A 24,451-nucleotide genomic window follows, 5' to 3' on the forward strand; every position below is an offset into this window, starting at 1 on the left:
AATCACTATGTGTTTTTTGTAGGGCCTGGGCTTATATGCTGCTAGAGACATTGAGAAGCACACTATGGTCATTGAATATATCGGAACGATTATCCGGAATGAGGTAGCGAACAGGAAGGAGAAGCTTTATGAATCTCAGGTATGGGTGCTGTCTGTTCGCTATTTCTTTCCCCTTTCCAATGTTCATATGACAAAACAAATGCTGTTCTCCTGTTTGATGAATTTGGGTCCCCCGATTCCTATTTTCTGCAGTGCTATAAATTAAGTAAGGTAAAAATAGAGCCAGAGGAGTCTGCAGTGTATCTTATCAAAGGATCAGAGTAAATGTTTAATAAATCTCACAGCACCCCAGGCAGGCAGGTAGGTCCTCTGTCCCCGAGGACGAGGAGACAGCTCTGACACGGATGTCAAGACCTCAATTTTTAATGAGAACTTCTTTAAATTTAAAGCAACTTCCTTTGTGTAACTCATCACAGTTATGAGTTAGTACATATTTGTGAAGCCCTTTAAGATCAGAGATGAAAGGCAGCGCAGAAGCTGTTAGCACACTGCTGGAGGCAGAGATCCACGTTGGTGACCCGTCCATCCCCTCGTCCCTCAGTGAGGGTGAGGGCACTGTCACATGTGCAAGGTGACGCGCGTGACCCACGCTGTCCCTCGTGAGCCAGCAGCAGTGTCTGGTCCCGAATGTAGAGGGACACTTGGAGGTGCCCCACGTTGCTGCTTCATTTTAATTATTGTCAATTATATAAAATTTACAAGAGGCGTTTTTTTTTCCAATTCTGTTTTTCAGAATCGCGGCGTGTACATGTTCCGCATTGACAATGACCACGTCATCGATGCCACCCTGACGGGAGGCCCTGCCAGGTGGGTGGCTCTGCAGAGAGCTCTGACCTCCTTCTGGGGAGTCGGCCCCGTGCCCTGGCCTGGGGCTGGTGCGAGGGACTCGAGTTTGTGGGTTTCTCAGTGGCCTTTATTCTCTGAGCTGCTACATTCAGTCTTCAGACTATTCCACTGCGATCATGTTTCATGGCAGCTACAGAGAAAGGATGGAATTTTTTTTAATGCTTTATCTTTTCTGACATTTTCTAGGTAAAGAAACAAGTACAGAGTAATATAATTATATCTGGAAAGTCAGTGTGCCCCTGAAGCTAAGGTCATTCCAAGGTTTGCTTAAGATTTGCCTCAAGGGATGCGTTTTCTCTAAAGGTTACCTTCCGCTAACTGTGTTTTCACAGGTACATCAACCATTCGTGTGCGCCGAACTGCGTGGCTGAGGTGGTCACTTTCGAGAGAGGACACAAAATTATCATTAGCTCCAGCAGGAGAATCCAGAAAGGGGAGGAGGTAGGGCGGTTTTACTTCCCTGTTGCAGTTTGCATTAATTTCTAGATACTTAAGTGATTTCTTCGGCCAGTAGAACCTGTTTGTGCTGGGGTGGGGGAGAGGATTCCTTCCCTTCCCTTCTTTCATTCTAAGTTGTGCCAGTTCCTACCCTTGCAGCCTGCAGCGTATTTTGCTCTTTAGCCTGTAGGTACGAGGAAAGCTGCGCTAAATCCCAGCTGTTCCATAACCATTCTCCTGCATCTCCTTCCAGCTTTGCTATGACTATAAGTTTGATTTTGAAGATGACCAGCACAAGATTCCATGTCACTGTGGAGCTGTAAACTGCCGAAAGTGGATGAACTAGAATGCATTCCTTGCTGTCTCTGAGGGTTGCTTGTCCCTAGGAAGAAGTGATTCACATTTTGATTTTGTCGACGGAAAATTGTTGCCTTTTTTGAAGGGGGGGAAAAAAAAAAAAAAAATCACTTCTGGAAGTACAGATTTCTACACAAGTATTTAAAAAGAAAAAAAAAAAAAAAGGAAAAAAAAAAACCAAGCACCAGAAGCAAGCCGGCAAAATCTGAAGCTAACTTTCCAGACACGTGGAGGTGAAACTGAGTTAACAGAACGGTCCAGCACTTTTGTTTTTGAGCTCACTAAGGAGAAACTGTTTAACTTGGGCAAAGAACCGATGGCTGACCTGCGGGCGTGCAGGTGGGCATCTATGAATGTAAGACTGAAATCACCAGCGAAAGGGAGAAGTCCAAAGTGCTGGCCACAGCCTTATTTGATAAAGGGGCAGGCCCTCTAATTAAAGAAAAAATTTTAAATAAAAGTAGACACCACTGAACAAGGAATGTACTGAAACGACTTCCTTAGGGATAGAGCTAAGGGAAAAAATAACTTGCACTAAAATACATTTAAATACTTGATTCCATGAGTCAGTTTATTGTAGTTTTTGATTTCTGTAAAATAAGAGAACCTTTTTGTATTTATTATTGAATAAGTGAATGAAGCTATTTTTAAAAAGAAAGTTAGAAGAAAGCCAAGCTGCTGCTGTTACCTGCAGAACTAACAAAACTCTGTTACTTTGTACAAAAGTGTAAATATTTTGAGAAAGAAAAATACAGTATGAAAATAGTTATTGACCAAATGCTACCAGACTCTGCAGCAGTTCGGGTGCTTATTATAAATCGTCAATAGGGATGTTACAATATGATCTCATGTGTTCACAGACATGCGATTACAATTACGGGATAACCAAAATCTCAATTTAAAGAGAAAAGGGGTTTTTATGTTTCAAGCAGTCTCAACTGTGGTCTTATTAGAATTTTTTTAAGTAAACCTTAAGCCTGGGAAGGGCGTGTATATTACAACTCTGACTTTTGTAGATGTTTGGGTAATTTAGATTTAATTTTATTTGTATTATATTGTTGCATCCCTATTTCTTAAGTCAGGTTTTTTGTGCTTACAATTTGTGATAACTGTGAATAACTGCTAAAACCACCCAAAATAGAGGCTGGACACAGTTTTGTTTTTTTTTCTTCAGCAAAAGTAGTCAAGATTAGGGGACTGTTCAGCCTACAGTAAATCATGTAAACAGCATAGAATCGTGTAGTTGGAGCTTAAGTCTGATACGATAGCCTTCTTAAAAGGAAAACAAGGAAAAAAAAATTAGATGTAATGTGCTTGCAGCTGCAGGACTCGGGCAATAGGGTTTTGGAAAATGTAATTTAAAGATGTGTTTGTATGGATTGTTTTTGTTTACATTTCTTTAAAAAAATAAACACTGTTTTGTGTTTGCTTGTAGAAACTTAATCAGCATTTTGAACCAGGTTAGCTTATTATTTTGTACTTAAAATTCTGGTACTGACACTTCACAGGCTAAATATAAAAAAAATGAAGTTTTTTTTTTGTGTGCACAATTAAAGTGGACTGTAAACTGTTGGTATATTCAGTAATACAGTTCTGAACTTGTAATGTATATGGCATGATGTATTTTTATCTTACAGAATAAATCAATTGTATATATTTTTCTCTTGATAAATAGCTGTATGAAATTGTTTCTTGAATATTTTTCTTCTCTTGTACAATATTCCAACATCCTACCAGTATTTGTCCTACAGTTTTTTCTGTTCTGTATAATAGTATCTAATGTTGGCAAAAAAAATACAAAAAAACAACACAAAAAAAAAAAGAATTTTTTGAAGTATACAGAGTGTTATGGGTTTTGGAATTGTGGAAACAGATTTAGAAGATCAGCATTTACAAATAAAAATATTTTACATCTATAAATGATATCCTCCTGGTTTCATTTGAGGTGTCTGTCTTCTAGTTCTTTCAGGATTTCAGTGTCTGCTTCCCTCAGCAAGAAGCACTTGTGTTCCCCTCTTCTCCCATGCACCCTGCACCCTACAGTTTGTGCTGAGAGCAGTGCTGGGGACACAGGGATGGTCTAGTGACTGCAGAGCGGTGCTCACAGCACCTCGAGGATCTGCGGCCGCTCCTGCTGCCCTGGGCAAGGGGCTGGGAGGGGACACAGCCAGGACAGCTGCCCCAAAGATGTGGGGCGTGGAGGATGTTCAGTTACAGCCCCAGGCACAAGGGGAAGCAAGGAATGAATTCCTTATTTTGCTTTGCCTGGGGGCATGGCTTTTGCTTTCCCTTCTAAAATGTTTTTATCTCAACGCCTGTGTTTCAACACTTTCACCCTTCCAAGGCTCTCCCCCAGCCTCCTTTGGTTGGGGCGGGGGCTGAGCGAGGGGCTGTGCGGGGTGAAACCAGGCGCCGGGTGCCATGAGCTTGCCCGACACCAGAGCCATTTCCATCACGACCTCAGTGCTGGGTCAAGGCTGAGAAAAGTCTCTGAGATTATCGCAGGGAAGCAGCCAGGCCCAGGCTGTTCTCCAGGGTTACTTATTTATATCAGGGCTGGTGGCTGCTGGAAGACCAGCATCCGGGGGGGGCGGATGGGGGGTGTGAAGTCTGAGCCCAGCCCTGGGTCTGGCTGTGGGGGCAGCTGGTGTGGAGCTGTGCTTCGCTCCCAAATGCCCACCTGCACCCGGGCACACACCCAGGGCAGCACAGGGAGGCCAACCTCAGAAACGAGGAAGAAATGAGCCACGAGGCAAAGCCACGCTCAGGGGGGCTGTCAGCCACACTGCCAGCTCCGTGACTCATCAAGATGGAACTGTTTGACACAAAAGCTTAAAAATGAGTCCCAGGCAGAGTTTTTTTACAAATAATGCATTTCTCAGTGTGACAATGACAAACTGAGTGCTGCAACAGCTTGTAACTCAGGATAGGGCTTTTCCTTATCTTCTAACTATTCAGCCAAATTTCCAAGGGTCAGCTGGGAGCAGTCACTCACAGCCAGGAAGAAAACTGAATTTCCACCTAATCCCAGGCAGCCCGTGCAGGGCCTTAGCTGGGAACTGTCAACTGATTCAGACTGCATGTCATCAGGAAAAATTTATAACCCTCGCTTCTTCAAATTTTACTTGCGATGACGGAGCTGCGGGGCTGCAGCACTGAACAGATATGGCTTTGGCCAAAAAAAAAAAAAAAAATTCACTGCAGAAACAACTGACACTGTCCCAAATGCCATCGCCTCCATCTGTTCCTGGAGCCCAGCTCAGGGTCCTGCAGCGGCTGGGCGTGCAGAGGCCGTACGGCACCACCTGCATGGGAGGGCTCAGCCCAGCCCCACAAACCGGCTGAAGACCCAGGCCCACGCACCCACTGCTGCAAACGTGAATAGCAACAATTTAAAAAAAACTAAAGGTGTATTACTTCTACAAGAGTCAGGCAGAATATCTATCTTCTTTATATTAAGGAACAATTCAGCTGCAACTGTGGTTTGTCAATGCTGTGTTCCCATTATTGCAGGCTTACAGACCACGTGTACGGAGCTGTTTTTGACAGCAGCCTCCAAATTTCCTCACCACAAGCTAAAGGTCAAAAATTCTCTGCAGCAGCAGGCTCAGAGCATAAATAAAGCAAGCTTCTGCTTTGCCTGTTTGAGGATTTGTTTGGGTTTTGAGGTTTTGTTATTTTTTAAAAAGACACCATCCAGGCCACAGGAAAAAAGGCCGAGCAAGGCTACTGCGCAGCCCCTGTGCCAGCCAAAACAAACCTCACAGCCTACAGGAGAGCCGGGTGCACAGCTGGGAGCAGCTGTACCAGCACCCGCTGCCGCTTCACTCGCTGGTGGGAGCAGTTGGGGTTAATCAGACGGGCGCAAAAAAACCTGCAGCCCACCCTTTCACCCCCAACAAGGACTGGAATTAACTCCACATACAAAAGCCCCAACTGGAGGAAGCAGGTATTGGTGTAACGACCAACTGACCAACCAACAAGCCCCCTCTCTCCAGCTGGCCGCACACTGTGCTGCCTGGTTTTACACCGCCCTCGCTGCCGCTGACAGGGTTCAGCTGGAGGCTGCTGGGAGCGGACACGGATCTGTTCCAGCCCCAAAGGCCGGGCAGTGCTGCACTGCCCTGCAACAGTGATTTGGGAAATGATTTCAAGACCAGGAGCCCCCACAAGGGCTGCCTGGCACAGCGAGGTGTGCAGCGCAGGCCCCCGCTGACATACAGCTGCTGAAGGGAGATGGGCTTGTTTTGAAGAGACTTTCGTTGGCAGGAAGAAACTTGGCTGGTGTCTCAGTTATTCCCATCGCAATGCTTTATCTGGAAGAACTTCCACTTCAGCCAGTTGTTCTGGTTTACAATTAAACCCCGCTTACCCGGTTCCTCCTTGCCCGTGACTCTGCTTCCACGACTGATGAACGAGCCAAGAAGCTGCACAGCAGCAAGGGACCGCTCTTACCTGCTCGTTTTCTTCCTCTTGCGCTTCTCCTCCCAGGGTGGCTGCCAGGCAGACTGCTGAAGGACCAAACACAATCTGTCACAAGTGACTCTCTCCTCTCTGCAGGTAGACACGGGTCTATAATTACTCCAACGTAATCATTATTTGCCTCACGCTGCCCAAATGTCAATAACTGGATGCTGGAGTATTTGTGCAGCTGGAAAATGTTTCTGCTGCCCAAGCGAAAGGGCAAGGCTGTCCTGATGCTGCTGACGTTTGAGCTGCACGTTCCCAGGGAAGGCAGGTCGCTGGGGCGTGATACACAACAGGGCTGAGAAAAAATACGTTGGGTAAGAGCAGCTTTTCTCTTCTGCAGCAGCTTCCACACACTGAAGCAGCATCCGGGCTGAGGCAGAATGAAAGGTTAGTAGTGAAATAAATGAACTTGGGAAGGGGAAACAGAGAAATGGAGGGAAAATAAAAAAAAAAAATAAAAAATAAAAAGAGAATATCTGTCAAACCCTCCAAGATGTGAGAGAGGGAGAAACAGCTGGCCATGAAGAAAAGGGAATGAAAACAAGGGGAGACCCAAATTACGTGAACATTAGTTTGAATCAGTCTCTTAGTTGGTGCTTCCTGGTCCAATAGCTACACAGATTAAGGCCATACAGGTTAATAAAAAAATGATACTTTATTTTAAATGCAGCTACTGCCTTGAGTCATCAAAATAGACTTTGTAATAGTTACTTTGTTTTAAATATGAGGTGACGAATGACAGCTAAGAATTTAAACTACATGAAATGTCCTAAAATCGTAAATTAAAAGAACGGAATTTAAATATTACAAATGACAATTTTCAGAAGAGAAAAGGGAATAAAATTTTCCAGAAAAAGTAAAATAATTTGGCCAGTAAAACCATACTAAAAACGTAAATTAATGAGATACTGTACATGAAATACTTGAAGAGGACTCCTTTCTGTCATTGTCATTTAAAAGATCCACAAAGCTAAAATCTCACAATTTAAATTACGTTGCTCTAAGAATTTCTCTTACTTAAAAACAGTTCAATAATCCAGGATAATCCAAGGAACCGATGATAAATTGCACTTCTAACATGCTGTTCTGCAGTGGGGCTGCTCCTGACCAGGGACTGGTGACCACCTGGGCCTTCTCACGCACAGCACACAGCTCTTCTATTTCTCAAGGGTCCTTGCAACGCTTGGGCTGGGTTTAGCAGCTAAGGGCTCCTCGCAAAGCCCACCAGAACAACTTAAAATCATGATTGAAGGGGAATCAGGTCTTGGCTTAACGCTTCTCGGCTGCATCCTTGTTGTCTCAGCTCTCAAAATGCCACTGCTGAGGAAGGGACCCATCGCAGATGGCCATGCTCACGTACCCTTTGTGGCTGAGTGGATCTACCACCTTCATGCACTGCCCCACGGAGACCTGGTAGAGGCGGTTGTTTTTCTAGAGGAAAGACAGATGGAATTTATTAAAGCTTCTGTTCTACTCCACAGTCAAAGTGAAGCCAAAACCAATGGTTAAGGGGAGGGGATGCTCCTTCTTGCCAGATGAGCCTCCCAGCAGCCTCCCTGACACACCAGACCCACAGCAGCACCATTTACAAGCCAGAGCACAGCACACCCCGTCACCACGTTCAGACCTTGACACAAAGGCTTCCAACATCCTTACAGGGACCCAGTTCCCATTTTGTTTATACTGTGGTGGGATGATCAAAACCATTCCCCAGTGCTCAGCAAAGAGGGAGCCCACAAGGCTACAGGGCAGCACAACCAGGTCCCTGCCCTGCCTCTGGCCAACGCCACTGCCCTTGGCACCCATGTGCTGGGGAGGGAGCTGCCACCCAGCGTGACAGGCCTCTTGCACATGGAGGGGCCCAACAACCAGGGCAAGTGTGAGAAGAAAACAAATCCTTCTCTAGATCCTTCTCTTTTCTTTCACCCCAGCAGACCTTGTCATCTTCCCCTACTAACAACTGGTTGCAGCTGCTCTGGGCACTTTGTGGGCCCCTGTTCTGTCTGGAAAGGGTTCTCTGCGCAGCCCCAGCAGCTCCCATGAGCAGCAACCTCCTGCTCTCCTGCACAGAGGGAACAAACGCGTGAGAACAGCCACACCAGGCTCTGTGTCACTGCTTACGGCCATAAGCAGATGTCCAGTGAACCAGAACAGGACAATAACACACAACACCCCTCCAGAACACCTGCCCACTCCGAGTCTCGCACTGTGACTTAACGGCAGTTGCCCCTTCTCTGTACCAGTGACGCCTAATGTATTTCCCTTTGCTCCCACAAGCCTTCACTTACCTAAAGAGTCCCAGCCTGCTCACATATTCCTCACACAAAAGGTGCCTCACACCTTTGCTTTGCCCTGCCACCCATCTCTGAACCTTCTCCAGCCCTAATTTAGCCTTTCTGAGAGGAGGCAACCAGCACATACAGTTCAGGCAAACCACAATGGCATGATGACATTTTCTGCTTTGGTTCCTATTCCTTTCCTAATCAGTCCTAATATTTGACTCACTTTATTTTGTTGTTGATCATTACAGAGCACCGATCAGACACTGTTACAGACTCCCCTCCTCCACCGAGGGGCGACGGCCAGCTCAAAGGCCACATTTCACACATGAAGCCCACGCTCTCCTCCACAGGTATCTCCTAACAGTTACGTGTATTGAATTTCAATGGCTGTTCTCCAAGTCTTGTAGCCTCTTTGTCCACTAACTCAAACTGAAGAACCCTGAATAATCTATTAGCAGCAGCAAAATTTTTGAGCTCGCTATTTCCACTGCCATTTGCAGCCGTGGCTGTGGCAGAGCCGCGAGATGTCTCTGCAAGCCTCAGACATGCACAACCCTGGGCTCACGCCAGACCTGCCTCTGTATGTCCAAACTCTCCTGGGCTGCAAGAGCCTTCCTTATTTGACTGCACTTAGGAACTCATGCTGCCAACAAGCAGCGCAGTATGAACACAAGACAGTTTATCCAGAGCTGCCCTGGAAGTGCAACAGGCAGATCTGTCAGTGCTCTCCTCTTTGTTCAGTGATATTTGTACTACAGACTCACTGCTACGTAGAGGGCATATGAGGGAGCAGCCTCGGAGTTAATATCCAGGAGCCAAATGTCATGCGTATGCAGCACTGGCTTAGTTTTGTGAAATCAGCCACTCCGGACTCTTAAGTGATTAAACTAACACGATGCAATTATAGGGCAGAAGCAGCTGCAAAAAACCTCCTCCCTCAGTCCTCAGCTCTGCCCTGCACATCTTCAGGCACCAAGCAGAAATTGCCAAATAGACCGCTCCTGTCTCCCAGTCCTGCAAACACAACACAACAAAGAGCTGTAGGATGGATTTTATTCTCTCTCTGGCATGCCACTGCGAGCCACAAGCGCTGCAGGTGACTGCAACAAACAGAAAAAAGGCTAACGAGGGCTGCAGAAACCTTCCTGCGTTGCAAAGGAAAGGGTCTGCATGTCCCAGAGCTCAGCCAAGTCTTATTCAGGCTGAAATGCAGCCACCAAAGCCCCTGTAACTTCTATACAGGCTGCCTGGACCGTGGACTGGGCCTAGTCCAGTACAACTGACTTGGTACATCTGAGGTTTGGTCATAATTAAACTCAACCCTGACATCCTGTGAGTGCTACTGTCATTATTGAGACATTAATTACAAGGAACATTCTGTATGCCAGCCACTCCACTTACCCCGAACGTCCACTGCTGTGAGCCACCAGACCCATGGCATTTCATGAGACGAGGTGGATCAGACGAGCGAGTTTCCGAAACATCCAAGCAAAGGAGATTATTTAAAATCAGTTCATGATCTTCATTGTAAATCCAGACCTGAAAGAGAAGACAGAAGGACATTTATCCCAATGTTTCAGGGCAGGTACTTTGCATCTTTTCTTCAGCTACAGAGGAGGCACTTTAGCATCTGGATGCTGGAGATGCACCTTGCAGTGCCCACTGCCTCTTTCCTGCCTTTTTTCCAGCAACTGAAACACAGCTGCAGTGCTCTATTGCCTCCCCGACGTCACACAGCATTACCCCATGCAGAGGCACTAAAAGGACAGCTTATGATTCTGCTCTGTAAGTAGCCTTTTTAAATTTAAGCAGCCCCCATCTGCTCCCTCTGTCCAGACAGCTAGACAAGATAACATGACAGGCAAGTGGTGGATCTCTGAGCAGGTCACCAGTCACTTTCTGAGCCAAGCCATTAAGCCAAGCTGTAAATCTCCTTATCCAAAGATGATCCTTTAGTAATGAAGGAGAAGCTGGTGGATTGCCTCAGCTCCACGTAGGGAGCCAGCACAGGAGCCAGAGGAGGACGCTGGGTGACAGCAGATGGCCCAAGAGCTGTGGGGAAGTAGCTTGGTCAGCATGCAAGGCCAAAGGTATCTCCAGCCTTCTTTGAAACTGCTGCATTTGGCCATAAACACATAGGAATTTATTTAACACGGTGCTCCAGCAGCAGCTTGTAGATTCTGAATGATGAGAAACCAAGATCAGCTGTGCAAAGTCTGGTGCCAGGTAGCCTACACTAGTCCCCCCACTGGTTCCAGGGTCCTGCTCCTCGCAGCTGGTGGCCTGGTGCTCAGAGACCTTCACTCAATTAGATGATGATCACTGACATCAGGTACAAAACTTTCCATACTGCTCTCCAGGCAGTGAGAGAAATCACTGCTTCACCATTCTCGTTCTGAAACTACATGCTCCATAACCAAGAGGTTTATGCCCTCCTCTGCTCCCCAGACAAACTGCTTTTGCAAGCTGTGGCACGCTCAGAGGGAGACCAGCCCTCCCACACCACAGCCGCTTTGTTTTATCTGAACCAACATGAAAATGTGTTGATCTGGACCTCAAGAACCTACACAATATCCTAGCAGCTCACATGGTGGTGGGAACTGAATTCAGCCTCTCTCTGGGGCCCACCTGTATAAAGCAAGAATACGTTCATTCACACTTGCAGCTTCAACTGCATTTGAGTTCTTGAATTTACATTACAGGAGTCTCTGTTACCACACTGAAAACCATCATCACCTCTAACAAGAAGCAAGGACACACACTCAAACTGTCAGTTTGTCCTCTCCCACATGCTACTTTAGCAGAAACAAGCATTTTTACTGTTGGCATAAAAAAGTGTCAGGCACCTTCACTTGCTGCAGTTTGTGTCCTTACTCTGCTTGCTCTCACTGGGCTGCCTAAACCCTGCTTTGGATTAAGGGACGTCTGGCACAGCTGAAGGTTGAAGGAAGGTGGAGAACCAGTCCGGTCTAACTGCAGGAGCTGCTGGTCCCCCCTCCCTCCCTCCTTCAGGCCTGCAAAGTCCTGGGCTAGTATCAGTTAGGAGGAGGACGTGGAGCTCTCATAACCAAGAGGACACTCTCACCCCTAGGCAAGAAAGCAAAGAAATGAAGGAATGTTGGTGTGTGCACCTCAAGATACCCTGGTTACAAATTCTGATTTATATTCTTTTTTTGTCTGATGAAACAGCCTTCTCGAGGGAGCTGCGATTCAGGACACTGTCTCAGCTGAAGAGCACAACTGAGCAGCATACAGCTCATTCATTTATCAGTGAAGGGCTCCTTCGAGGAAGTGCAGGTATTACATTAAAATTTGCCCTAACCTCAGGTGTTCTGGGCCTTCTAACACACTTGTCCTGTTTAAACCCTGTAATAAGAAAACTGCATGGCAAGATTAAAGAGGAGGAGAGAATGGAGAAAGAGCAGGACTTGCCAGAAGAGTATTATTATTAAAAGAAGAATAATGATGGAGCCAAATCCAAACAACAGATGAAACGGGTAAGAACGGAGAGAGAGGACTGCAGTGACACAGGGAGCAGACCTTTAATCAAAAGCTGAGTAACGGCAAATAACACACAACAGCGGATAAATCCAGTGTGATATTTCTCCAGAAAGGCCTACACAGGACAGTCAAAATTAATTTCTAACTCATTATGTGTGTGGTGTAGCACACAAAGGAAAGAGGAAAAAAAGGCCTGAATTTGGGACACATTATGGTTCCAAATTCAGATTACAGTATCAGTATGAATTTGCAGATTATTAACAGATTCAAGCACGAGGAAAGCAAAGCCACACCCTGGGGATTTTTGTTATATAACTGCAAGCCTTTGCATACTCCAATATTTCTTAACTACTTTGCTGCTAAAGAGTGGAAGGATGATGTTTAGCTCTTGTTGTTCCAGGCTGTCAGGAGCAGCAGCCCAGTATGGAAAGAAAACATCTGTCAGCCAGCACGACTGGAATCTGATTTACAGGGAGAAGAAACTGCTCTCATTTTCTTTTTGACCATGACTTGCTTGGGTTCAGGCTCAAGCACAGTATCAGAAGTTTATAATCAATAAGGTGCCTTCTTAGGATTTTTACCTCAGTTCTGAGTAATGTCTTGTTTCGTCATCTTACATATTTTCTATACAAAATGACATTTTAAAAATTTATTTTAAAAAAAAAGTAACAGACAAGGTGTAGAATATTTTCATCCTGCATCTACTTTCTAACACCTAGCAGAGCATCTCTATCAGAATTCAGTTTCTAAAAATGGCATTGTCCCCAGCTCCCACCACAGAGGAAAGCAGCACCTTTAATTGCTGTCCCCAAGACACATGCTAATGACTGATTTGCTCCACAGGCCCAAGGAAAATTACTATTTTTACCAAAGAAAAACACCAGGATGCAATGAGAATATAATGAATTGTTTCTATTTTAAAATAAACCTAAATGGCAGATGTTACAGAAAAACCTATCTCAATAATGAAATTGTTCAAGTTTGGGGTTAAATAAGTGATTTAATTTGGTGAATACTGCAGAAGTGACCTCTTTCTAGCAGCTCTTTTTCCCCTGCCTCTCAACACAGGCAACAGGATAAGAGGCAAGGTGCAAGGACCCCTTCACTCCTGGAGTGCAGTGGCCCCTTCAGCTGCTGACCATCCTTTCGGAGGTCCTAGATGTCCCCAGAGCACCTAGAGATCCTCCCTAAGGCAAAGCATTTCAAGTCTGGCAGTGTTCAGATGCCTGCCAAGTCTCCCACCCATCAGAGTCAACGCCTTCACCTTCGGCTACAGGGGCACAGAGGTCCTGCTCGTGCATAGTTACCCAGATCACAGTAGCTGATTCAACTTTCCCATAGGGGAAATGGGGCCCACAGATCTGGGGTAAGCGTTCCCCCTGCTAGAGCAAAGCCGGTGTGTGCATCCTTCTGGTGACCTACAGACAGATGCACAGCACGTCCATGGGAGTAGGTCTCATGGGCAAAATAAATGGGAGGAGGCCCAAAGTACAGACTCTGTTAGTATAAAGTTTTTTTGTTTGGTTGGATTTTTTGGTTTGGTTTTTTTTTTGTTTTGGTGGGGTTTTTTTAATATATTTTTATTTTGTCCCCTCAAACGGTAGCTCAGACACATTTAGGACTGAGGTTTCCCTGGGCTTCTAGCACCTTCAGGATTTTACCTCACCCCCCTATAACACCAACAAATCACCCAGCCTTCTCCTGGATTGATTGCTAAAATGACTTCATTAATCTCATTTACATACAGACAGGTGGGTGGAAACAGAGCTTCTTCTCATATACAGCTCAATGAACAGTTCCAGTGATGACTACAGTTTAACTCCTTGCAAGGACAGCAGTGCGACATTGCTGAAGACGATACTGGAGCTTTACTGCTCTCTCATTTTACTAAAGCTTGGATTTCTTAACTGGTTTCAGGTTGCTACTGCTGGTAAAGGAGGCATGCTCTTCACTCCCTCCATAAACCTTTATATCCCAGTGATCCCCCTCAGGGATTTTTTTTTTCCCCCACAATAATAGAGAGATAGGGAGCTGCATTACTCAGCTTTTTTGTGTGTGTAAGATTAAATTATCCCTACAGTGAGATTAATTAATGTAAACAGATAACAGCTAGCTGAAGTACTCCAGAGGAAATTCAAGTGAGGAAAGGGCTCAAATGGTGCCTGACCATCTCCAAGGACAGCCCATACTGTAATTTTCTTTTGAAAAATGGAGTTACCCACAGAAGATTTTGAGCCCACTGTCAATACAGACAACTATTAAAACTTATCACCTGACCTAGGGAAAAAACAATAAATCAAAGAATCTGTAGTAGGCAGAAAAGGGGAAGTTCCGAGGGAATAAGTATTTCAAAACAATATGAAATCAACCAGGAAGCATCAGTTTACCCTTTGGCTTTCAGAGTGCAGTGGAGTGAAGCAGAAGGCATGACTGGCCAACTGGCAAAGCTTTGTGGATATACACTTTTATTTGGTCTGCAAATTGCATTAGTACTGGAGGAATGCATTGAAAATGTTCAGTAAATACAAGACAGTAACTACTACAGAAACAGCCCTTTTTGTGAAAGAAAATCCCCTCCGTGACCCCTGCCAACAGGAGAGGCGTTCCAGTACTTTCATCAGTTACAATCTGTTGCTTATATTGGCACTACTGTATTATTCTGTCAGACAGTTTTTGAAAGACAAAAATTCAACTTAAGAGCACGAAACAGCTGCCTCAGCACTGAGGAAGAGATGTGCCTAGCCATTTGCATCATCACAGGTATTTGCATCTACTTCAGCTCCTGTTATTATGGATAACAAAGACATCATAGCACCAAATGAATTGTGAAAATCATCAAAAAGAGCAAAGTTTGGTGGTCTGTAATCATTACTTTAGGCTATTGCTACCCTGACAACCCAGCGTCCTCCAGAAGGTTGCTCCAAAGCAGATAAAAGTTTTCTGTTTCACAGTTCAGTGTGTTGCTGATGTTTCATGACAATTGTTAGAGAGACTGAAGAATTGTGTTCCTTCAATAGCATGTCTGCATACTCACTCTAGACATGTGTTGTATCATAAAAGCCAATAGCCATAATCTAGAGCTTCAGGGAGAAAGATCTTACAGAAGAACTGCACATGTGAGCACATCCTTCTAGACTCTGACTCTTGAACAGTTTGTGAAGTATTTATTCTTACATTTATGAAGTGCTACAAAAGAGTTAACAGAGCTTTTCTGAAATTCTCTGCTCAAATCAGTTATCTTTTAAAGGCCCAGAGCACAGACGCACATTCTTAGACACCAGCTGGAATGGGAGCAGTCACACTTTTAAAGCTTAATGTATGGTTCAGTAAGAGGAAGGTTAATTATTGAAATGAAGTAAACACACAGAGGAGAGGTTATAACAACATAAAGTAAAGCTTAAAAGTGAACCCAGCATATTTGAAAACAATCAGCAGAAAAAAGTTCACATAATTCAGTGGACTTTAAGAGGAGATTTTTGGAAAAGGAACTTGGCTTTAAGCATTTAGGTCAGGAAGAAGGCAAGCACACATTAGCTACATGACAAACTCAATCTTCTTTTAGCTGTCAGATCACAAACACTCCCACTAGTTAGTCCTATGTTGGACACTGTGCTTCACTCCCAAATCTTCATTTTTTGTGTTCTTTGCTGCTTCTCTTCCAAGTTTGCCAGCAACTACTTCTACTCCTTCTCCTTTGGTGCAGTATCTAGCCCAAAGTCTGCTTCAGCATCCTTGTCTAATCACCGTCTGACTGACCTTGGCATGATAGTTTTGGGTAGATTCTACACCACAGTTTCTTACTTTCACTTTTCAGGTATTTCCAGTCTTTCTTGATGATCTTTCAACGTGCTTAAGTACCTTCTCTCCTCCTTCAACACCCAAGGTTTTGTGGTGTGCACTACCTTGTGCACTCTCAAGTTTGTTTCCAGAAAGAGGTCAGACACACTACTGAATTTCAGGAGAGGGTTTACTTTGGTGATCTTGGCAGTTCCTTCACACAACCACTCTTCCACTACTAAATTTCTTATCCCATGTTAGTCTTCTGTTTGCAAAATTCACAATAAATTTTTCTGCTTCTTCTGTTACTTCAGACCTCTCTGCATTGACCTTCATTCTGTAAGATCCTGTCACCTCCTCTACTTGTGATATTCCCAAGTACAAATTACTCTTAAATTTGTGTTCAATCCCCAGTATAATCCCAGACTGAGTGTTCTGTTACAGTTAATGAAACATCCTATTTTCATTACAACTTAAAAGACAAATTTAAAAAACATTTTCTAGATGCATCACCTTTGTGAGAACTGCTTCCCTCATTGCTTTTTCTTTCTATAATAAAAAGATGAACTGAATGTCACTGTTATGTCAAGTCCTAGAAAATAGGATAGTTTGATGCGCTTGAGTATTTTTAACTTTACTTAATGATGATCATCTAAGTCAACCTCAATTAGAAGTAGTACCCATAATGGTGACACAACTGCAAGTTACACAACATCTGTTATTTCTTTTAAATCAAGGAGTTAAGGGAGAATCTGAAATTTCTTAGCAGCCATTAAGGCTAGAAAAAACAAAGCAAACAAACGAAAGGCAAAACAGACTTGCTTGATAGGCCAATGTCTAACCAGTGAGTCTGGTTTCCCCGCACACCCAATTTTCAAGGTCAGCTCTCACGTGCAAACAGTCAATATTACACAGAAGACCATTTTCCAGTCAAAAGATTACACAGATAATTTTCCAGCCAAAGGAACTGCAATCAATGAGTCTTAAGGCAGCTCAGTTTTGTTTTCCCAGGTAGATCGCATCCTGCTCCTTCAACTTACTGAGCAGTATCATTTATTTTTCAAGGAAGGGTGTTATCTACTCACAGAGCAAAAGCATCCTGGAAAGAGATAAACAATGATAACTTCATTCCTGTTCCTCGGGGAAAAATTAGGCGGCACCAGAAGAAATCAGCAACAAGTGGCATCAAATTACTTCTGCAGAAAGCACAGCTAAGCTGTGGTACTCACTGCCACAGGATGCCAAAAGCTTACACAGAGTCAAAATACAATTAGACACTCATGAAAAAGCAAAAATTCTACAAAAATACCATCCTTGGCTCAGAAAAACACTAAACAAAGACACACTGCTCACAAAGTGTAGATTGGTGTCTTCCAGAATAACTGCACTGTGTGGATGAAGCAACACACGCTTCACTTGCTGCCAGTGGGCATCCAGGGGACGGACAGTTGGGTACCTGCCTTCCACCAGACCCAACACAGGCTTTCTTGTTAGGCCAAAGGCATAAAACAGATAGTTGTAGAACAAAAATCAGCTGAAAATGCCAGTGGGTTGAGTGTTATGAGAAACGAGTTAAAAGCTTTCAATACTTAGGAAGTTTCTTGCTATTTTTATAAGCAGTAGCTGTTAATTGTCATCTTTCTCTACGGTGTTCTCAGGTATCTATAGCAACATTGTTCAAGAAGATATCAAAGAAAGCTGGCTGAATGTACATTTGGGATTTATTAGGAGAAAAAAATAACTCCAAAGGCTGGAGAACAAAATCACTGTGAAAGAAGATAGCACAGCCAGGTTTTTATCATAGAATGGCTTGGGTTGGAAAGGACCTTAAAGATCACCTAGTTTCAGCCCACCTGCCATGGGCAGGGACACCCTCCACTAGCCCAGGTTGCTCAAAGCCTCATCCAGCCTGGCCTTGAACACCTCCAGGGATGAGGCATCCACAACTTCCCTGGGCAACCTGTGCCAGCATCTCACCACCCTCACAGGAAAAATTTTTTTCCTAATATCTAACCTAAATCTGCTCCCTTTCAGATTAAAACCATTACCCCTCATCCCATCACTCCACTCCCTGATCAAGAGTCCTTCCCCATCTCTCCTGTAGCCCCCTTTAAGTACTGGAAGGCTGCTATAAGGTCCCCCTGCAGCCTTCTCCAGGCTGAACAACCCCAACACTCTCAGCCTGTCCTCATAGGGGAGGTGCTCCAGCCTTCTGAACATCTTCATGGCCTCCTCTGGACCTGCTCCAACAGGTCCACGTCTTTCCTGTGCTGAGGACTCCAGAACTGGATGCAGCACTGCAGGTGGGGTCTAGCAAGAGCAGAGTAGAGGGGGAGAATCACCTCTCTCAACCTCCTGGATGTGCTTTTTTTGATGCAGCCCAGGACACGGTTGGTTTCTGGGCTGCAAGCACACACTGCCGGCTCATGTTGAGCTTCTCATCAACCAACACCCCCAGATCCTTCTCCTCAGAGCTCCTCTCAAATCCATTCTCCTCCCAGCCTGTATCTGTGCTTGGGATTGCCTTGACCCATGTGCGGGACCTTGCACTCGACCTTGTTGAACTTCATGAGGTTTGCACGGACCCGCCTGTCCAGGTCCCTCTGGATGGCATCCCTTCCCTCCAGTGTGTTGACTGCACCATGCAGCTTGATGCCATGGGCAGACTTGCTGAGGGTGCACTCGATCCGCTCTCCATGTCTCCGACAAAGATGTTAAACTGGGCTGGTTTTTTTATGAAAACCAATCACTTAATTTACCACTAGTAAACTAGATTAATGAGAAAAGAAGCCAAAGATCAACCATCAGAGCACTAATTTGTCTTTCTCAACACCAAAAGGCTAACTGGAGTTTGTCTCCAGGAGAAAAAGCAGAAAGAGGTTTTGATAAGGAAAAACAACAGACTTAATCCTCCAGCCATGTGGCAATTCACTATTAGAAATATAGCAGAAAGGAGAAGAGAAACAGTAACTGTGAGGACCCATCTGTTCTTACTGCGGACATCATCCACAGGCAGTCATTTCTGCTTTCTGACTCACAGACTGAGTGGCTCAGAAAGCAGAGTAACACCTTGGGCACTGTTAATGTGCAATCACTGGTGCCAGTCAGTTACTATTACATTTACACCTTCTTACAGCTAATGGAAGAGATCACATAGGAAAGTCTTAATTCCCATTGCAGCTTAAATGCATCCACCTTGAACACAGGGACCTGCAATTTGGTCATAGCAATGATTACTCAGTGCTCCAGAGGCAAAATACTGGGATGCGTTGCTTGGTCCTAAGTGGCAACTGGAGACCACATGTCTAGAGCCAATCACTCTTGTCCAGACAACAGCTCAACACCCCAACACTGTCTCCCTCTGTCACATTCAACTTGTGAGACCACAGAGAAGAGGCAGAAAGTCCCATTAGATGACAAAGCACACAACTTTTTGATTGGGACTACTACAAATCATCCCGCTTCTACTGCTGCGGTTTCCATATTCTGAAAACTGCTGTCCATTTCATAAAGTATCAAGTTAGTCGAGCACAACCCACCCTTGGTAAAGCTACACTGCATTACATCACATGCTCTATTTTGTGTCTTTGCTTACTTTCATCTTTAGATGCAATCTAGTTTTCAGATTTGGGTCCCATGGGCTCCTAAACCATAATGTTCTCAATGTAATTCTTAGCTAGGTAAGAGTCTTTATTGCATTAGGTGAAGATCTCTCTACCTTGGAGATTGTTTATCCAAGCCCTGAATTTGTGTTGCCTGAAAGAAGAGAAGTTGAATAGCAAAGGCTTAATAAAGTAGTATAAAAACTCTCATTAGATTTTTCACATCCATCCTCAATTAATCCTCACCTGTAGCCAAAGAATTTTCTAAATTTCTTATAATTTTTTCTATCTAAAGATAATAACAAATTACTCATTCACCCCAACTACAGCCACTCCAGCAGCAAAGGATTAGTCATACAGCAGGCCAGGAAAAGGCTGCCTTAAATCCTGGTATGAGGAACTGACTGAAAGAGCTTCTTTAAATTCAAAGTGTCAATCAGTGGATTATGAACCTGTCAGAAGCTACTTAAGGATAGTCTTCAACCACATACCGAGATTCATGCCATAAGATAGGATATTATAATATCCAACCCTCAGCATTAGTAGGTACAGAGCAGTAAGCTCCACAGTTTCTTCAGCCAGCTTTGTGGTTTGAACAATACTTTGAAATAAGCTTGCTGATGAGATACAATACTAGGGCATTTTGACAGATGGAAAACGTACTAGCAATTTGTAAGATGTGAACCACTATTCAGTATAATAAGAATATCATACCTGGTTTTGATCGTTGTAGTCACATTCCCGAACCACTACCAGGCCTCCTTTCTGACTTGGGTGGCCCTGGGCAACCAGGCATTTGTTGGTTTGAAGGTGATACAGCTATGAAAGGAAAACAGTTTGATGGACAGAGTAAACAACAAACACCACATACCAAAGGGAACATATGGTAATACTTTGGAAGCCCTAGAACTCAGTGTACTCACAAATTAAAAAAACAAAAACAAAAAAAAACCAAAACCCTTGCAATACAAAGAAAAAACTTCTTCCCTTTTAAAATACCATGTTGTATTTCAAATAATTTGGAGAAAAAAAATAGCATTAATAGTTCCATTTTGATTTCTAATTACATCAAGATTTCCCTCTTTATGGTGCAAGTGCAGTACAACCAACATGGTTCAGCACATGCTGGCCATACTCTATCAAGTTTCTTTCCCCTCTTCACTCGCCATGAAAGTCTCAGGTCTCAGATACTAGCTCAGGAATATCAACTGTACTGCATAAACTACATTTTACTACAGTTTCATCAGCTATGTTATTTTAATGACAGATCAGGGAAGAAAGAAAAAAACACCCAAATGCTCATTCCAGCTCAAATGCACTACCTAGTCTGGTTTGGAGTGATGTTGTATCAGGACTACATTCAGGTCAGGAGCCTATTCTAAGATGCAAAACTGGAAGCATCTACCACCACAGCAAACAAGGAGGTTCTCAGCAAGTTCGCAATCTCTCTCCTGATTTGGGCAATGATGTCCGTCCTGAAAGCCACTCCAGATTTTCTGCAGAGCCTAAGGATTAGGTTGTGCTATTCCAACAGTCAAGGATCATTAGGACGTTAACGTATGTAACCCCACAATTACTCAGCAAGAGAAAAAAAACCTCTGTTCTGGCTTCACATTATATGCATGCACTAAACTAACTGGTAGCCAGCAGAAGACTTCTTTTCAGACTTCTTTTTCTGCCACCAATGTGGTGGGGATCAGGCTATTCAGGCAGCAATCACTGCCTGCACCTCAAGAACTATGCCACACGCAGCCAAGGCTACAAAAGAGAAAGGCAATTCTCGCAACAGCCACAACTCTGCCATTTCCCTCCTCGCAGCAAAGAGCCCTGCTCTCTACCAAGTGCAGAGAAGCACATTTGACAGTCACTGGGTGTGTGCACATGTGGGAGATGGCAGGGCCCCAGATCTGGCATTCACATTGAAAAGAATTCTTTCCAATCTGGAGCTGAATCTAGAGGAAAAAAGAATTTGCTGTCCTCAACTCCAGGCCAGGCTGATTAATTAGCTAGTTGCACTTTCTTGTGAAGACATACATGGCTGTCTCGGCATTTGATTCTACAGATTTTTAGAAACCAAAAGACACTTCCAGTAATAAGAAGAAAGAACTGCTCCATCACATGACAGCAAAAATTAGAGAGCACAAATATCAAGTCATATTTTTCACTAAATACCATTTCTGGAAATAGCTGTCCCAAAGCACATCAACAACCTCAAGTGCACCATGTTTCTCCTGTTCCCTACATACATCTGAAACAAATTACACAAAACCTTCTAAGTAACATTTCCTCACACCCTAGAGAGTTCTTGGAGAGATCTCATTTTCACCATTCCTCAATCAACAGAAGGCTTTCAAACTATATAACTACATAAGTTTTACGATTTTTTTCCTTGTTTTTATTGGCCGTGATGATAAGCATTTGATAGCACTGTTAAGAACTGTCACGATTTGCGATCATTACAGCTTTCCCCAGTTGTCAAACCAGCACTTATCTCTGGCCCAATTAGTTTTTGAGAATAAACTGGGATTTGGAGTGATTCATTGCGAATCCTAAAGAGTCTGGCATGCAGCGGTGACACTGGCTGATTGTTCTGTTCCTTGTAGGCATCTGGAAATAGTTTTTACAATCATGAGAGCCAAAGCTGACTCTCTGACACAATGATGAGTATAATTCTTCAACCCTGGAGAACCAAGCCAATTAATTGCATTTTTTTGTGTCTTGTCTCCCCCTTCTTAAAGGCCACACAAAGTTCTTCTCCAAATTGAACCATGGGAAATTATTGCTAGGATGATTTTCCCTTAAGTGTTGTTGAGGGATTCTGATCCCTCAGTAGCCTCCCCCACATCGGCAATTCCATAGTTAAAACTTCTGTCTGAACGAAAGCAGAAAGCTATTAAATTTAATGGAATTTAAAAGGTCTGACTAGGGGAATAACAGCATTTAACAACTAGGGGAATCAGCCTGTTATATCAGTTTCATTCAGGGAAACCACATGTTTACCCTAATAAATAACTTTACAGCTTGGCTGGGATACAATTACAAAAATACTGCACAAATCATGGATTCCCAGATAGCTGCTTCCAAGCAAAAATCTAATGATGTAAATAGGTTCTGCATGAACTTAGGTCCTCCAGCCTGAAGCTACTCGCAGGTCCTGCAACTGTCAGCATCTACTGCAGCCTGTGCTGCCTTGTGGAGAGGGTTGCATTGCTACCTAATAATTCCAATTACTGAGCTAGAAGGGGATCTGCTAACCATAATCTATGTGCACATGAAATAGCTCATTCAAAGTTTATTCTCTGTGAAAGAGAAGACCTTGAGAAAGTTGTCTCAGATTTGAAGTTATCTATTATTTTTGGGAAGCGTAAAAAGCACACAGACAAATCTGGCACTGCAGCGAACAAATGCAACTGTATGCTGGCTTTGCCTGCATACAAATGCATAACTATAGGTGTCAGAGCTAAGGCATGCATTTAATCATTATTTCCCTCATGAATACACATAAAAAAACATGTCATCACTTCTACTTGGAAGAAAAAAGGAGCAAAACTTTTTTTTGTTCATTATCTAACAGTCAAGACTAGAAAAGCCATCATCAGTCTCAGATGCAAATGTTTCATTTTTGCAGAAAATTACCCAATAAAAGCAATGAGTTTGCAAACTAATTACGTTGTACTCTTATCATAAACCAACAGAGCATGAATATTTAAGGCCAAATTTCTCTCTATTCAAATCCATCTTCAGAACCAACACAGCCATGAAAGAGCATTCTAAAGACATCAAAACTTCATAATTCAGAGCTTTGAGGTAAGAAGCCTCATTGAATAGTACCTGGTCTGAAGATGACTTGAAATATAGATCAGAGTGAAACTGTTTTGCATTTGTCTAAATACACAAACTCTTATTTTCAAAACAGCTTGTTGCAAAACTAAAACTCTACGTTTCTCAAAAACTCAAATAATTAAAAAAACTAGAATTCTATAGTTTTAAGAAAGTTTATCTTACCCTTCCACGCTGGACTATTTTTGGTCGTTTCTGTGCTCTGTTAATGAAAACTGGCTGTGGAGCTTTGGCGTTGGGCCCAGATATTTGCATCTCAGGATAGATATTATCTAAATACCACTTAAATGACTTGCAGTTCAATCTTTTTCTCAATTCTACACGGTCGGTAATATTTCCGTACTTCCTCATCCTTAGCTCGGGTCTCAAAGCAAAATACTGCTCCTGTATTTGAAAGAAACAGGATGGGGGCAAGGGGAGAAGAATTTCAGATTACTGATTTCCAACTTTTTCCTGTTTGCAGAACTCCCGAAATGTCATTTTGTTTTGCTAGTGCTTTCAACCATTAAGTTTGAAATTGGCATTAGGAAACTCCAGTGTTCAGATTGCCACAGGAGGTGAGATTCATTTTGCCTGACTCTGAGCTAATCTTTCTAGACTGCTCTTTTTTGATGAAGACATTTCTCAGGCATGAATCTGCTGACCTTTTTAGGTGCCAGCTTGAGGAGGAAACAAATCAGCCCTACACTCTACTGGCAATAAAGGCATCCTAGAGTCATCAAGACAGAAACAGATGCATATATTGCCATCATCCTCATCTGGCCAACACGTCTTTAAATTAGTTTGATTGTCCAACTGATTGTTTTCATTGTTGTGGGATTCAAGTGTATTGGCTCCCACAATTTCCAGCCTTCCAACTTTGTAAGTTACCAGGAAAAAAAAAAAATCCATATCAGAATAGAGCTATCATTGGGCCTATCTTGTGAAGTTCAGTGTCATCATGTGTCTATTCACGTGAAGAACCAGAACTGTCACCTGGGCTTTCTGTGAAACCCTTTTTTTTTCCATTCATCTGCATCATCTCCAGAAAGGCTCCCACAATGTTATTTTTTCATGTTCTAATTTATGATTATGCTCAGAATTGTACCTGGTTAGGCAAGTATAGATTAAGATTCCAGATCAATCTTATGTGCTGTTCAACACTAATGAGAGACAATGGGGACAAACAGGAATTCACAAACGTGGCATGAATACTATCACCAAAACCGGAAGAAAAAATCCCCTTGTAGAGTCTTTAATTTCAGCTGGATTCACAGAGCTCATAGAAAAAGGCATTAA

General features: G+C 43.5%; 2 protein-coding genes across 2 annotated transcripts in view; one reads left to right on the plus strand and one right to left on the minus strand.

Moving 5' to 3' along the window:
- Positions 1 to 3,589, plus strand: part of KMT2C (lysine (K)-specific methyltransferase 2C) — a gene marked incomplete at its 5' end in the record, with an annotated part of 58,618 nt that extends 55,029 nt beyond the window's left edge. The window contains 4 exon segments of the mRNA XM_010072655.1: positions 23 to 139; positions 794 to 867; positions 1,239 to 1,347; positions 1,598 to 3,589. Coding sequence (XP_010070957.1) covers positions 23 to 139; positions 794 to 867; positions 1,239 to 1,347; positions 1,598 to 1,690 — 393 coding nt within the window.
- A 3,857-nt stretch (positions 3,590 to 7,446) lies between these two features.
- The window catches only part of GALNT11 (polypeptide N-acetylgalactosaminyltransferase 11), a 36,710-nt gene continuing 19,705 nt past the window's right edge, over positions 7,447 to 24,451 (minus strand). The window contains exons 8-11 of the mRNA XM_010072654.1: positions 23,339 to 23,557; positions 20,048 to 20,152; positions 9,855 to 9,992; positions 7,447 to 7,602 (exon numbers count right to left, since the gene is read on the minus strand). Of these exons, the coding sequence (XP_010070956.1) occupies positions 7,471 to 7,602; positions 9,855 to 9,992; positions 20,048 to 20,152; positions 23,339 to 23,557 (594 nt within the window). The 3' untranslated portion in view covers positions 7,447 to 7,470. The remainder of the gene's footprint in view (positions 7,603 to 9,854; positions 9,993 to 20,047; positions 20,153 to 23,338; positions 23,558 to 24,451) is intronic.

Source organism: Pterocles gutturalis, unplaced genomic scaffold, assembly GCF_000699245.1.
Source record: "Pterocles gutturalis isolate BGI_N339 unplaced genomic scaffold, ASM69924v1 scaffold20912, whole genome shotgun sequence".
Classification (NCBI taxonomy): domain Eukaryota; kingdom Metazoa; phylum Chordata; class Aves; order Pterocliformes; family Pteroclidae; genus Pterocles; species Pterocles gutturalis.